Consider the following 17,462-nt stretch of genomic DNA (forward strand, 5'->3'; position numbering starts at 1 on the left):
AAATATGCGTTTCCCCCAGTGAGCCTGCTTGCACAGACTCTGTGCAAGGTCAGGGAGGATGAGGAGCAGGTCGTCCTGGTAGCACCCTACTGGCCCACCCAGACATGGTTCTCGTAGAGGCGCCAGGAGCCTGAATCCCTCCAGATCATGCCTCGTTCCCTCATGGGACCTCTCTGTAGTTCTTCATGGTCTACAGAGAGCCCCCTTTGAGCCTTTGCAGTCAGCTGAGCTTAAAGCACTCTCCTTGAAGACTGCCCTCCTGACTGCACTCACTTCCATCAAGAGGGTAGGTGACCTGCAAGCGTTCTCTGTCAGCGAAACGTGCCTGGAGTTCGATCTGGGCTACACTCACGTGATCCTGTGACCCCGACCGGGCTATGTGCCCAAGGTTCCCACCACCCCTTTTAGGGACCAGGTGGTGAACCTGCAAGCACTGCCTCAGGAGGAGGCAGACCCAGCCCTGTCGTTGCTGTGTCCGGTGCGTGCTTTACGCATCATTTTGGATCGCACGCAGAGCTTTAGAATCTCTGAGCAGCTCTTTGTCTGCTGTTTGTGCACAGCGGAAAGGAAGCGCTGTCTCCAAGCAGAGGATCGGCCACTGGCTCACTGATGCCATAACTATGGCATATCTCGCCCAGGACATGCCACCCCCGGTAGGGCTACGAGCCCATTCTTCTAGGGGTGTAACGGCTTCCTGGGCCCTGGCGAGAGGTGCCACTCTAACAGACATTTGCAGAGCAGCGGGCTGAGCAACACCCAACACCTTTGCAAGGTTCTACAACCTCCGGGTGGAACCGGTTTCGTCCCAGGTAGTGGCACGCAACACAAGCGGATAAGCCCGGGATAGCTGGCCGGGTGTATCGCTTGCACATAGCGCCTTCCACCTCCTTTTGAGCTGAAGACATGCACCATTAATTCCCAGTAGTGTTCACAAACTTTGTTCCCTGGTTGACTTCCTCCGAGCCCTGTGGCAGTTGAGTTCGGAGAGACTCACTGCCGGCCCAGTACACATGCTAACTAAGAGTCCTGTTCTGGGGTAGGTGCTCTGCATGTGGCGGTTCCCTGTAAGGCTAACCCCATGCGATATATATCTTCCGCTAGTTCGTATCCCTGTTTGCAAACTGCGTCTTCCTAGGGCAGAGCCCCCCTGCTCCAGTCTCCATGTTTGTAGTAACTCCTGCCCCGTTGGGTAGGATCTACCTTGAAGACACTCCACATGGTCGGAAAGACGATGTATTCTTCCACTTAAATATCCCCCCCTCTCTTTGGGCGAGGTGTGGTCTCCGCGGTATCTTCCCCTTGGGAGGGACACCCCCCGAATAGACCTGGCGGCCCAGTCAGATAATCCCCCTTCTTTTTCAGGGAGTGGAAAAAGAGAAGGGGAAAAGAGGCCACGACTGCGTTAAGCCTGTCTCTATCTTCTGGGTAGTCGACTTGTCCCCAAAGGGTCGTTCGACACTCATAACTATGTTGGGGGAGGTTACATGTCGACCTGGTGTGCTGGCTATGAGGCACACAGTAGTCTGCCCACCACACCACCAGTTCACGTAACACAGTTCAGCCAATTGTGGCATTTCGTATAGGGACCCCTAGTGTCACTACATCGACACAATGTCGAGTGAATGACAGATAGGGAACGTCATGGTTACTTGTGTAACCTCCGTTCCCTGATGGAGGGAACAAGACGTTGTGTCCCTCCTGCCACAACGCTGAACTACCCGCTGAAATGGCCAAACCTTATATCGGCTCCTCAGCATAAAACCTGAATGAGTGGTTGCATACCAGCTCCTTTTATACCCGTATGTCCGGGGGAGTGGCATGCAAATACCACTCGCCAATTTTCATTGGCCTTTTATCAAAGACCAGAGGTGTCTCGGGCTCCCAAGAGTGACCCCTAGTGTCACTACATCGACACAACGTCTCGTTCCCTCCATCAGGGAACGGAGGTTACACAAGTAACCATGACGTTACATTTAAAGGGGTCATAACCAGAGGTGGGTAGAGCAGCTAAAATCTGTACTCAAGTACAAGTAATTGAGAAAATATATATTACTCAAGTAGAAGTAAAAGTAGTGATGTAAATAATTACTTAAGAGTAAAAAGTATCCAATTAAAAGAATACTCAAGTAGTGAGTAACTAGTTACTTTCATATGTAGCACAATGGACATTTACTCCCCGATATTCCGTTACATAATCCACATTTAAAATGTATTACAGAATACTACTACTACTACTACTACTACTAATAATAATAACAATTTATTAAAAACAATTATTATTATTATTATTATTATTATTATTATTATTAATGGGAATTCTTTCATCATTAACCCTCATGTTGTTCCAAACCTGTATGAATTTCTTTCTTCAGTGCAACACAATTAAGGAGATATCAGACAGAATGGTTCCATAAAATACAGAAAGTCACACAGGTTTGGAACAACATGAGGGCAGGGAAATGATGACATAATATTAATTTATTTCTGAACTATCACTTTACTTGTCAGATTTGGACGAATCTGTCAATTAGAAGAGGTGTTTGGAAATCAGATTCTAGTAATTATTGCGGTGAAAAATGTGAACAATATTCCACAGGCCCAATCATATACAGTATAATGCTGAATAAAAAGAAGCAAAATCATGCTTTATTAATGGCAACCTCCACTACTTTTTAAAGTCCCGCTTGGATACTTAGTTTAGTTTAGTTAGAGTATTTTCAGTGTAGAAAGAATTTAGATCATTAGTTCTGTACAGTAAAAGTAAACTGGATCTTATCTCTGTATTTGGAAGCGTGTTAGGCATATTTAGGTTTGTTCTCTGTTGTCCATGAGAAAAACGCGCCACATCTGTCAAACGCAAAGTTGCTGTGCAGTGTGAACACGCAGAGATGTACTCCAATGGTCACGCATGTACATGATCAGTAGAGCAAAAGGCATTTACACTTCACACGGATGTTTACATGGATTTATACAGTAGGCACTGATATATTTCATCACTGATATAAAAATGTATACATAGAAACTTATGTCATAAGAGCCCATAGTTTCAGATTCACCATGAAAATGACCATCACCACAACACAGACAAGCTCACGTTATCACTATCGCCAAAACTCACCGCAGTGTGTTTTCTTAAGTTGGAGCTGCAATTCTAATCTTGAAATATCAGCTTGTCTTGGTGTAAAATGAAGCTATTGCATGACAAATGTGTTTGTTTAGCGTGCTTGCTGCTGCCGCAGTAATGAGCTCGACTCAAGTGACAAAGCGCAACTGTAAAGTTCTGCTGTCGTAAAAGTCCCATTCAAAAATCTTTCAATAAATTACGCATTTATTAAAACATATTTAATTAAAATCAGTAATGTAACGAAAGGAACATTGTCCACTGTAATGAAGTAAAAGTTAAAAATATTTGTTCGTGGGGGGCCTGGGTACCTCAGCGAGTATTGACGCTGACTACCCCTGGAGTGGCGAGTTTGAATTCAGGTTGTGCTAAGTGACTCCAGCCAGGTCTCCTAAGCAACCAAATTGGCCCGGTTGCTAGGGAGGGCAGAGTCACATGGGTTAACCTCCTCGTGGTCACTATAATGTGTGGTTCTCGCTCTCGGTAGGGTGCATAGTGAGTTGTGTGTGGATGCGGCGGAGAGTAGTATGGGCCTCCACACGCGCTATGTCTCCGTGGTAACGCGCTCAACAAACCACGTGATAAGATGAGCTGATTGACAGTCTCAGACGTGGAGGCAACTGAGGTTCGTCCTCTGCCACCCGAATTGAGGTGAGTCACAATGCCACCATGAGGACATAGAGCACATTCGGAACAGGGCATTCCAAATTGGGGAGAAAAGGGGAGAAAGGAAAAAAAATGTTAATTTGAAATTAATGTACCCACTATTAAACCTTCTCTTAAAAGTACATTTTCTCCAAAAATCTACTCAAGTATATGTAGCGCGTTACTACCCACCTCTAATCACAACATGCCTTTATTTATTTTTTTATATGTTCCTTGAGGTTCACTTATGTAGGGCTTTACTGGTTGTTTAGATCAGTGTTACTATCAGAAATAATTAATAATTATTTCTTTAGTTATTAATTAATATTTAAATTAATTAATTGAATCTAACTTATTGAAACCTCATATGGGGCTCCAGTAAATGTAGTGCACTACGTTTAGGAGCGGGTTTGGTTATTAGCAATAATTAATAATTATCAAAGACAATTATTAATTATTAAAATCAATAGAACATTGATGAGAATCAATGTTAGCTTTTTCTAATCCTTTAAATCAACAATTATCAAAGATAATCATTAATTGTTAACATCGATGAAACATTAATTAAAATTAACACTAGCTTATTGATCATTCAAATTCAACAATCATCAAAGATAATTATCAAAAATCAATAGAATATTAATAAGGATTAATATCGCCGGGGCACCACCCTGGAATCAGGGTCTAATAACCAGATAGTGTAACAGTCTCAATATTAGAATGTCGATTTTCGGGAAAAAACAATGAATGAAGGCTTGAATCTGAGCACTGACATCCCGTCAGCATGACACAGGTGTATGCAAAACAAACCAAAACACTTCTCTTTGTAACATAACAAAGTTTATTTATGCAGTAATATCAATTAATAATTAATACAATGCAGTCAATAAACTTCCAACTTCCAACTACAAACTAAACAGTGATATGATTAGATATGGAAACTAAAATAATCCTATAACACATAAGGTGTGTGTGTGTGTGTGGTTAGTATGAGAGAGAGAGAGAGAATAAAGTGACGGCCCTTAAGCCGATTTCGCGATCGTGGGAGAGAAAGCAGCTGTTAGTTTATCACTCAGAGACGTGGTGGACGGCTCGTAAAAGTCCCGCGTTCTTTGACTCTTAATGGTCAAAACAGTTTGCCGGTCTCACCCGCGAAGGCGAAAATGCACAACAGTCCAATTTGGTTGGACCACAATACAGCAGCACAAATTCGTGATAATTAATACCCTGAGTATTAATAATGAGCGGACATGGCGGTCCGTAAACTGTACAAGCAAAAAACCTTGAAACACAAGAATAACACACTATAATATTCTATCTCTGCCCAGACGTAAACCTCTTACTTGAATCGCATGAGGACGCAGGTAGAATGTGTGTCCCTCCGTCCTTTAACTCCGACCCGGTTCCTTGAGGCTTGTGTGATGACGGGAGGCCATTTCCTCACTCTGTTGGCGGGCATGGCTGTTGATTCTCAGTGGGCTGGCGGAGAACTTCAGAAATGTCGACTTGATTGAAGATGGAAGAGAAATCTTTAATCTCTTCACTTCTGCAGGCAAACGGATGAAGATGCGGATTGCTCGGCAGTCTCCTTCGGATCCGTTAGAGTGTTCGGTTGAACACAGAGTAATCTCAACTCGTCCAGCGAGATGGAGATTGTATGGCCACAGTTTCAAGTCGGACGTTACCTCCTTGTGCCACGAGGTTGCACCTGAGAGCAGCGATGAGCTACGTCTATACTCGGTGAACAAAGTTGCTGGAAGCAAATCCCGGAAGCATTTCAGAGGTATTTCTACTCCTGATGATGTCATGGTTTGAGGGACGTTCTGTTGTGTGCCTCATCCAATAGGAGTTGAGAGTTCAATCCTTTAGTGAGCAAGGCTTCATGGGATTTGTAGTCTGTTTTGGACTCCCTTTGTTTGATTTTGGCACAATTTTTATCAGTATAATTTATGACCTGGTATGTGGGGGTCTGAGTTAGGTTTTTTCGACTGTGTTAGGCCTGCCTTTGTCTTCTATCTGAATACATGAGTCCCAACACTTATTATATTAGTAATTTTTTTTTTTTTATTTGGAGTCGATTCGGACGGGCACAGGTGGACCTGTTCGCCTCCCAAGAATCATCCCACTGCCCGCTCTGGTATGCCCTCACCGAGGCTCCCCTCGGCATAAACGCGATGGCACACGGCTTGCCCCCTGGCCTACGCAAATATGCATTTCCCCCAGTGAGCCTGCTCCAAGGTGGAAGGGGATAGCCTCCCTTCCAACCTCTCCTGCAGGAAGGAAAGCACTGATCTGACTGCGCATCTCTGGGGGTCTTCGCGTTGGGAAAAACAGTCATACATTTGTAAAATATTATCATTTTCCACTCTCATTCTGACCCTCTGTCAGAAATGCTCTGTTTTGGTGCTGCTTCTCCTTTAAGTCTTGACAGTAAACGCCTACTGTTCTGATTGGCTCTCTGCTCTTGACTGACCTGTCATCTCACTGCTCACTGCTACTGGGCGGGGCTACAGAAGTGATAAGGTAAAGTAGGCGTTGATGTGTTGTTGTTGTGGAGGCGGTCAGATGCAAATGTCTACTACAGTGTGACATCACAACGTGGAGGAAGTAGAGAACGAGTCATTTTGGCAGCCTGGTTTCAACAAATGCTCTTTTTTTGCTGTGAGGAGGAAGTTTTGTGTTCTGAATCTTACAGTATGTTTTTATAGTACAATGACCTCTCATATGTCAAAAGATCAAGGGAAATTTGATTAATGAAAAATGATGCCATGGCCCCTTTAAATAGATCTCTTGGGTTACAAGTATTTTTTTTAAATAGTGTTATTTATGTACATTTAAAACATGAATTAATTTCATATGTATGCCTGTTTGTGTTTGTGTGACACCTGAAGAGTCACTAATGAGTCTTTGTAAGAGAGAAACGTGCTGCTGAGTGACTTGAGTGCGACAATGAACAAGAAGGACATATAGATACAACTTTGAATGAGTTGAGCGGAAAAACAAAACAGAACAAACAAATCTGTGATGAAAAGTAACTTAAGAGTAAGTAATTAGTATTAGTATTGTGATTACTTTTATTATGAAGTAATGAGTAAATAAATCAAATTACAATTTGAGATGAGTAATCATCATTTGTAGTGGATTCCCAACTCTGGTTACAGTGTGGTGTGGTGTTAATTTTACACATGATAAATGATCATTTGTTGTTAATGATGAGTGATAATCTGTCTATTTCTACTCTGTAAGTATCATTTGGTATTTTTCTTTGGATTTTCTGCAGAATTCTGTATCTGTGACAGATGCTGGTGTTGTATTATTTCAGTGTGGTACAAATCTCGTATGTGCACTTGACTGAAATAGATGTTTCATACAGAATTTCCTTTTTATTGCATATAAAGCTCTGGCAGAAACCCGCCAGTGTAAAAATGTCATAATATTTGTGTTCTTCAGGTTTTCTTATAAGGCCAGTTCTGGGAGACATTCTGAGGTTATTAAAATAAAGTTTCACAGCATTTATGTTGTGTGAATATATTATTTTGACTCAATTATGTGCTGTAGTTCCTTTGACTGTAAGGGAGAACTTTTGCGTTTGCTTGACTTGTCTGTTGTTGTATGTTGTGGTCAGTGACTGAGAGGAATTTCATTTCTTGGACGATATCTCATTTTATGTTTTTCCATCTGATCCTCTCTCTCTCTATGTTTGCCACAGCTTTGATTCGATGTTGTGTGTACTGTGAATTTCACTTGTTTCCTCTGTTGATTGTGTGTGTGCGTGAAATGTGCTGCTGTCACTGTCTCCTGTGATAAATCACTGCAACTGTTTCCTGCTCTGATTCTAAACATCATGCATCTCTCTATCAGAGCGACAGACAGCAGAAGATCATCACGAGAAACGGTGAGACGCTCAGATCTCTCACTAAAGATCAGCTGGATCAATTCACCTTCTCACTGCGGTAAGTGTCAGCTCTCAGGTCCGACTCTGTGCATGTGTGAGTCTATGGTCATGTGCGGAACGGAATACTAGCATGCTAACTGCATACCACATAGTATGTACCTATAACGTCCACTGTTTCTCAAGAACAGTATGCGAAGCAGTATGCAACAATAAACCTTTTAAAATGTAGTATGCTACATTGTTGTCAAATGACCTCATTACATTGTTTAATTCAGTGAGTGGCGTTCAGTTATCACTCAGAAGTGAAAGTGGTAATTTTTGCATTTTAAATTCAATATTTTGAAAAAAATATTGGGGACGGAGAACCGGTTCTTTTTCAGTAGCAGTTAACGGTACCTAAAGAATTTTATGATTTTCAGTGAGCAGTATATTTCGATTCCCCAGCGAATTACTCTTATGAGTCGGTCCTTTTGATTCTACAGCGTGAAACATACAGCGCTATAAGAATTGCATTTCTTATTTTCAAATATGTCTTTCTCAAAAAATTTTAAGAGGAACCAGAACCGCAATCATTAAATTCCTTACAAATCTCATCCCTAATGTTAATGGTCACAGCTCCTATTACTTCCGGTTCACTCACAAAATGAAAATGGAAGGTCAAGTAGAGTGCCATTGTGCATTACAATATTTACATAGTGTGCTCTGTTGTATACTGCACATTTGTTTACTGTCTGTGCACAGTGTACAGTACATACTGCACAAAGAGTATGAGTAGTATGGTAGTGTGTTATTCCAAACATAGCCACTATGTGAAAGTATGCAAATCAATATACTACAATATTCTGACTAGCTTGTCCCTTAGAAAAGCCACAAACAATAATTTATTTCATTTGTCAGACATATGATATATCATATATTAGGGATGTGCCCGAAGCCGAATATCTTATTCGGAAAGGCATGAATAATGACTTCAAAACGAATAATGGATTCATCTGAATAATATAAAAAATATTCGTATGACTGATTATCCAAGAAGCACAAAGATAAAGCAACATTTTAAATAAACTGTAACGATTCGAAGGAAGTCACAAGAGCAGGATCTAGGTGCGGCTAAAGAAGTTTAATAAAGAAATAGAGTAAAAGTACAAAAATAACTCGGAAAATTCGGGAACAAGGCTGAACTAAGAACTAAGAAATAAAACAAGCGAAACATCCACGATGGGAACTGGTACATATGAACAGGAGAGAAAAACACAGGTGAGAACAATAGGGAACAGCTGGCAGTGATGAGGGCAGGGAATTATGGGAAGTGTAGTACAGGGGAGACAGATGACAGGGGCAAAACATAAGGCAAAACAACAGTGAATCATGACATAAACATATCCAAAATTACAAATAATTTATTAATCTGTGTTATGAAAATGTAAACCTGAAAATGAACACGTTGTGATTTCAGATCGGATGGGTGCGGTCTCAACTCCATTTGTGGTATCTGTTAATTGTGCCCGTCTGGAGCTTATCAAATGTAACATTAAGATACAACATCATATACACTTTCCACTTCTTGAAATGTCTGTTAATGTATCACATGATTCACATGTGATTCCCATGTATTCATTTATAGCCTAAACCTGAGCGAGATGTTAAATTCCTGACCTGAAGTGATGATTTCACATCGGAGCCCGTCTATCCGTCTCTTAAAGTTGACCACATTTATATTCACATCAGCGATTAATGTAATTATCTGGTTAAGAATTTATTCAGAAAAAGTTAAAATGCTCCATAAAGTTTTAAATGCTCCATTTAGTATTCATCTATTAGGAATACTACTCCTTATGTAAAACGAAGAAACTGAAACATGCTCCCATCTTTTTATTCTTCTTCTTTAAACTGTGCTGAATTTGAAAATGTGAAGCGTTCTTGAACTCTGGAAAGGCACTATATAAATGTAACATTATTATTATTATTATTATTATTATTATTATTATTATTATTATTTAGCTAAATATTGGTGTCCTCTTACAGGACTAGACTTACGGGACATTCACCTGTTTGTGGGCTATATTGATTTTATTTTCATTTCTTTTAATGTTTGAATTTGTATTTATTATTCACTGCAAAATGTGTGCTTGACATTTCACATTTTGCTTGACACCTCCTGCCTTCAGAATAATGTTGTTATACATGCACTGAATTACCAGGAGAAACCACAGTTAACAACATATTCCACAGTTAATGTAGCCTACAAATTCAGCTTCATCTGGTAAGAAAAAATAGAATAAAATAATATATATATTTTTTTTAAACAATAATTGGACTATTGGGCCAATAATAATAATAATAATAATAATAATAATAATAATAATAATAATACTTTTTATTATTATTATAATTATAATTATCCATCTATTTTCTATAGCTGGGGTCTATACCCCCTGTCGCAGGTAGTGCTGGAGTCTATACCAGCTGTCTCGGGCCAAAGGCAAGGAAACACCCTAGAAAGGTGACCAGTCCATCACAGGGCATTATTGTTATTATTATTAATATTATTATTATTATACAATTATTATTATTATTATTATTAGGCTATTATTATGAAAATGCATATACAAGGCATATTTTATTAATAGAAACTATAAATGTGAGAGTAATGGGCATTTCATTAAATTCTGAAGCACTTCCTGTTTAAGCCCTGCCCACACTCGTTTCTATCCGAATACAGAGACGGATCCAGATAATTTTATCATACGAACAGATACAGATGCAAATACAGGTAATGGCTTCACTGCACACCCATAATATATATATATATATATATATATATATATATATATATATATATATATATATATATATATATATATATATGCAATGTCTGATAAATGAAATAAATTGTATTTTAATATATATATATATACACTACTGGTCAAAAGTTTTGAAACACTTGACTGAAATGTTTCTCATGATCTTAAAAATCTTTTGATCTGAAGGCGTATGCTTAAATTTTTGAAATTAGTTTTGTAGACAAAAATATAATTGTGCCACCATATTAATTTATTTCATTATAAAACTAAAATGTAATAAAAAAAAATAAAAATAAAAAAAAGTTTTTGAAATTGATGACTTGGATCAAATAATAAAGAAAAGCAGCCAATAAGTGCCCAACATAGATGGGAACTCCTTCAATACTGTTTAAAAAGCATCCCAGGGTGATACCTCAAGAAGTTGGTTGAGAAAATGTCAAGAGTACATGTCTGCAAATTCTAGGCAAAGGGTGACTACTTTGAAGATGCTAAAATATAACACAGTTTTGATTTATTTTGGATTTTGTTTAGTCACAACATAATTCCCATATTTCCATTTCTATTATTCCATAGTTTTGATGACTTTACTATTATTCTAAAATGTGAAGAAAAAAAAAAATGAGTAAGAATGAGTAAGTGTTTCAAAACTTTTGACCGGTAGTGTATATATAGGTGTGTGTGTGTGTATATATATATATATATATATATATATATATATATATATATATATATATATATATATATATATACACACCATCCATTTTTTTTTTTTCTTTAAACATATTGAAAACAGTTATTTTATTCTGGAGTTGCAGTTTCAGCTTTTTCCACACTGCATATATAAACACGCATCAATGTGCATGATTTATTTGATGCTCAGTATGAATGTCACTGTCCGCAATATGAATGTGGCTTTATTGTCACACTCAATGTGTGTTTTTATTGAAAGGATCAAGCTAACGCTAACATCGGCAGCACATAAAACCTGCCGTTGTGGATAATTACTTTTTCTCTGGTGATACGAAGTGCAAAAGCAGGCCTATGAATGGGTGTTTTCTGCTTTTTATTGTGGCTCACAGCATTTGATATTAATGAGAAAACAGCAGCGAAAATACACCGACACAAACAACAGCAATGAACAAATCTTATAAACAGCCTCGTCAAATTGCATTTCACAAAACACTTACCTAAATTTCACTGCACGTGCCCCACGATGAATGCCACTCGCCTAAATCTGCAGAGGGAAAAATTGAGGTGTATGTTTTTATTTGTATTTTGCCTGAATTATTGCAAACGCTGTACATTTCTAGGAGAAGAAAGAGAGTGACCGGTTTTATAGGATTTAGAGCTGCCGAGCTCTGCTCATTTCTGAAAATTGGTAATTTGTTGCCGCTGGACTGCTATTAAACAAGAACAGAGCTGTGCTGCTATAAGTATGAGAGGAAATCAAATCAAACTCAGGCCACACATTAGAGAGAGAGCGCTGGTGCACAATACTAACCCACAGCACACTACTGTGAAACGTATACAGATGCAGTTTAGCAGCACTCTCTTTCTTGTCATCTGTCTGAAATACTATACAATTGACTGTTTCTTTGTTTAATCATTGTGTTTTGAAATGCAAATCAACTTTTATACAATTCTCACACTCTCATATAACTGTCATGCAGAGATTATACTGGCCAAGAGAGCTCTTTAATTAATTTCACTGGATGTGAACTCTGTTACACCATCATTAGTGTGCAGGGGTGAAACTTTTCTGTACACTAGGATGATTTAAAAATGCTTTGAAAGAAACCAACAGACAATTATTTTAATTTTAAAGGATAGTTTATAATGGCATGAAACTTTTTTGTGTCTCTTTAATTTCTTACCCTCATTTTAAAGAGTGTTGGTAGGTTACATTTGACAGAATATCTCTTTTGTGCTTGTCACTTACCAAGACTTTTTAACCTTCCCTCTATAATAATTTTATAAAACATGTTATAATCAGGGAAATTCTACTTTGCTAATTCTTAAGAAATACTGTACAATAGATTTGCATTTAATTTATATAACAGAAATATATAACAATAGGTATATATATATATATATGTGTGTGTGTGTGTGTGTGTGTGTGTGTGTGTGTGTGTGTGTGTAACGGTGGCCAGCTGATAGATAGCTGTGCAATGTGTATAAACCTCACTCTCCTGACCTCAAGAGGTGCACTGCTAGGACTGATGCTAGGGGCCATAGCCTTTAGCCTCGTTGTTAGCGCACCCGCCTCCCATGCCAGAGATGTCGGTTTGAGTCCCGTACGGAGCAGGTAGATCAGGAGCATCATATATATACAGGTGCATCTCAATAAATTAGAATGTCGTGGAAAAGTTCATTTATTTCAGTAATTCAACTCAAATTGTGAAACTCGTGTATTAAATAAATTCAATGCACACAGACTGAAGTAGTTTAAGTCTTTGGTTCTTTTAATTGTGATGATTTTGGCTCACAGATGCACCTGTATATATATATATATATATATATATATATATATATATATATATATATATATATATATATATATATATATACTGTATATAGACAGTTTCAGATGGAAACACGACCACAGATGTAGAATTACCCTTATATTTGATAGTGATGAATATGAGATGTGACATGAGAGCACAAGTTTTACGTCATGGTTTTTACATCATGATCTGAGAGTTGCTTTATTAGCTTTTAAGGTTAGGCTATTAGGTTATTTTCTAATAACAATGAGTTAGAAAGTCCAAGGCTTATCCATTTTTATTTATTTTTTCTCCAAAAACTGAAAAATGACAATCATACGTCATTACCATGGCACACAATATCAAACATCCACACATTATAATAAAGGTTTACTTGAATGTTGATCAAGGCCATGATCAGATCTTTATTCCAGGATATGCGAGGAGTGTTTTCAAAGAGAGGAAACAGTTTGAAGAAGTTTAATTTTTCAAGATCTCAAATATTCAAAAGTGCCCTTAATTGAAGAATCGCCCTCATGCAGGAATACCAGAGCATGACAGATTAGACATAACCCCTCTGTCTGTCTGTCTGTCTCTCTCATTATATCACGCTTGCTTCATGCAGGTGTTTGATATGTGAATGAGTGAGGAATATTACTGCCATCTAGAGACTCTGATGTTGCGTTTGGTTTATTCTGCATGGCTGAGTTGTTGACAGTTCACAGCCCAGAGTTTATTGATAAATGCTGTCCCATTTGTTTGAATGGAAAGTCCAGCTGTATAAATTGGTGTACGGCCGCTCGCATGACGTCTGGAAGTACGATGTGTGCCGACTAAACAAACTCCAAACAAACCGCGCTGAGCCTGCTGTATGACTAAATAAACATTACACAAACCTTTCACATGCAGTCCTTATTAGCTTGTTGATTAGTATATGTATTATATTGTCAGAGACATGCTTTGGTGAGTAGTGCATAAGAACTGCAGGATGCATGTTTGAAACCAGCTCAGGTCATTTCCCCATTTCCCCATTTCCCCACTTTTTCTTCTTATTGTTTCCAGGCTGCTTTCTCATTGTTACAATCAATAAAATGGCAACAGGTCCAAAAGCAGAAATTAATATTAATATTAATATTAGAAACTGTATAACATTAAAAAAGTGAAACTCGTGAGGGTCAGATGGAATCTGATTTCCCAGTTTTTTTATAGGCTACCTGTGAAATTCTGCAGAATTGAATTTGTTGAGTAAAAAACAAAACAAAAGCAAAACGTTAAGCTAGGGATAATTCTATTTGATTCTGCCATGTAACAGTTAGGGTGCTTTCACACTGGCAGTTTAGTTCGAAACAGAGCACGGTTCACATGAAAAATTGGTAATGTGAAAGCTGTCATGCGGACTGGGGAGCGCACCGCGGTACCGAACCCGAGACTACATGTAGGAGGTGGTCTGAGTTCGGTTGCAATGGAACTCTAGCATGACTCGCGTGAATGTGAAAGCAACTCGGACTCGGGTGTGCACTCGTTCAGAAAGTAAAGTAACCTGCATTTAGCCGATGACGACATCATTAGTTTCGACAGCACACGAGGATCCACACATTCCTGAAAGTCCCAAAAAAGTAATGACACCACAATGTCATACAAGTACAATCAACACTATAAATACTGTCTGTCTGTCAATCTGTCTGTCTATCTATCTATACACCTTATAAATACTATATATAAATACTATTATAGGTTATAAATGGGTATAATAGGAGATGACAGTGGCGATAACTTCACCTTGGACACGAGTGTAAGCGTGCAGTGTAAACGAAGATGCAAATGAATTCCTCAAAATACGCCATTTGCAAGCAACAGCAAGCCACCTTCCCCTGGACATCTGATGAGTTACACCATGAAGCGCACATATACGCAGTTGTCGTTCACTCTGCTGTAGATAATGGCACCAAAAGAACAAAAAAACAAAAAGTATGATGAGCTGCGTTGTGTTCAACATGCGTGTTTGTGATGGCGTAAGATGAATGCAAATGGACCGGGGTTCGATAGAATCAAGTGAGTGTGAAACCAGACCAATGCTGTGGGGGGCACCAGGAACAATCGCACTCAGAATCGGACCGCAGCAGACGTGCCCAGTGTGAAAGCCCCCTTAGTGTAAAGTCTGCTACAATAATGTTTTGTGTAATACAGTTGTTCTTTGCAGTTGATTTTTAGTATTCTGTGATTAGTAAAAAAATACAGTCACTCAATTTAATATATATATATATATATATATATATATATATATATATATATATATATATATATATAGATATATATATATATATAAAACCCTGTATATTATATAGCATTATTAAATTAGCCAAAATATTTAATTAACAAACACTCAAGGTGCTGGAAGATCTGTAGCACTTTATGAATGACGGCCATTCCAATTATGTGGAAGTCTATTTTCTACTGAGTTTTGCAAGTTCAGATTCAGAGTAAGCCTGAGTAGAAGTATACAGAATATTAAAAGTTATGATCAAAAGAAAAAAAAAAATAAATAAATAAATAAATCAAATAAACAGTTGCCTAAGCTTTAGTTCAAAGTCATGAGCACCTCAACTCTAAAACAGCTCAGACAAAGATGTGAGACTCCAGGCTTGTGACATACAGTGAGTATCGCTCAGAGAGCTGTTTATCTGAATGGGCAGAGCTGCTGTCTTTCTCTCTTTGAGCTCTATTATCCTCTTCTCATTTGATCCTCCCCAGATTTACATATCAAACACCTATGCCAGCGTAATATCCTTAAACCATGCATTACAATTTCAAAGAACAAACAAAATGTGCCATAGTCCAAGTATTGATAACTGCAGTCAATGAGTTTGAGAATGAATAGAGTGTGGAAAGTATGGCAGATAGAGTTTGAGGAGCTGTCTGGCTGTTTGAAGAACATGAAAGACATTCTCTGACCTTCCACCTGATTTGATGTGCTAGTTTGCTGGTCATCTTTCTCAGAGATACGGCTGAGAAAATCAAAGAATACCAGCTCTAGTCCGGCCAAGACAACATGTGCTTACTCATGTGATATTAGCTCTTGTCCAACAGTGAACTGCGTAGATAGGCAGCTGCCTTCTAAGACATCATCCTAACCCTCATGGAACATCGTATGCGACTGATTGGGAATGGTCTACATAGGTAACAACTCCATGTGGCACACAATTAGCACTCCATACGAGACACTTGATGCACAATTGATTTTAATAGCGTTAGCATGTTGCTAGGCTAAAGGCAAAATACTCTAATACGCATAAAAATGAAAAGGCAGCATTACAGGCAATTCTTAGGGTGTTTCACACCTGGCTTGTTTGGAGCGTTTGTTTCGGAACCTGGTGCGTTTTCTTCCTTGGTTTTGTTCGTTTAGGCATATATGAACACCTCAGTCGCACTTGGATCCGCACCAAAACAACTCTTTTCCTCTTTTTTCTCCCAAAAAGAGTGGAATTTGTTTACTGACTGAGGGCCATAAGTGTCTACGTCGGGGGGGTTTCACTCCCAAGGGGAAAAAATATCACATGGGGTCACCTATGGGGAACCAGCGCATGTGGTGCACCTACCCCAATACAGGGTTTAGTTAGCACTTGTACTGGGCCGGCAGCGAGTTTCTCCACAAACTTGTCAGCAACAGGGCTAAGGAGGAAATTCATCCAGGGATCACAACTTTGTGAACATGACTGGGAGTCAAAGCGCACGTCTTCATCTCAGGGGAGGAGAAAGGAGCAATGCGCAAGCGGTACACCTGGCCAGCTGTCCCGGAACTTACCTGCTTGTACCTGACAATACACGGGATGAGACCGGCTCAACCCAGACTGTAGAACCTTGTAAAGGTGTTGCCCAGCCCGCTGCTCTGCAGATGTCTGCTAAATAGGCGCCATTGGTCCTAGTAGAGTGGGCTCGTAGCCCCATGGGGGGGGGGGGGGGACACATCCTGAGCATGATATGCCATCATGATGGCTTCAATGACCCAGTGGGCGATCCTCTGTTTGGAGACAGCTCTCCCTTTCCGCTGACTGTCAAAGCAGACAAAGAGCTGCTCAGAGCTTCTAAAGCTCTGCGTGCGATCCAAATAGATGTGTAAAGCATGCACCGGACACAGCAATGCCAGTGTCTGCCTCCTCCTGGGGCAGTGCTTGCAGGTTCACCACCTGATCCCTAAACAGGGTCGTGGGAACGTTGGGCACATAGCCTGGTCGGGGTCTCAGGATCACGTGAGAGTAGCCTGGACCGAACTCCAGGCACGTTTCGCTGACAGAGAACGCCTGCAGGTCCCCTACCCTCTTGATGGAAGTGAGCACAGTCAGGAAGGCAGTCTTCAAAGAGAGTGCCTTTAGCTCAACTGACTCCAGGGGCTCGAAGGGAGCTCCCCGTAGACCCCGAAGGACTACCGAGAGGTCCCAGGAGGAGATGAGATGTGGTCTGGGGGGATTCAACCTCCTAGCGTCTCTCAGGAACCTGATGATCAAGTTGTGCTTCCC

General features: G+C 39.5%; 1 protein-coding gene across 1 annotated transcript in view; it reads left to right on the plus strand.

Moving 5' to 3' along the window:
* The window catches only part of ofcc1 (orofacial cleft 1 candidate 1), a 180,593-nt gene that overhangs the window by 59,344 nt on the left and 103,787 nt on the right, over positions 1-17,462 (plus strand). The window contains exon 11 of the mRNA XM_051686771.1: positions 7,628-7,719. Within this exon, the coding sequence (XP_051542731.1) occupies positions 7,628-7,719 (92 nt within the window). The remainder of the gene's footprint in view (positions 1-7,627; positions 7,720-17,462) is intronic.

Source organism: Myxocyprinus asiaticus, chromosome 44 (assembly GCF_019703515.2).
Source record: "Myxocyprinus asiaticus isolate MX2 ecotype Aquarium Trade chromosome 44, UBuf_Myxa_2, whole genome shotgun sequence".
Taxonomy (NCBI): Eukaryota; Metazoa; Chordata; class Actinopteri; order Cypriniformes; family Catostomidae; genus Myxocyprinus; species Myxocyprinus asiaticus.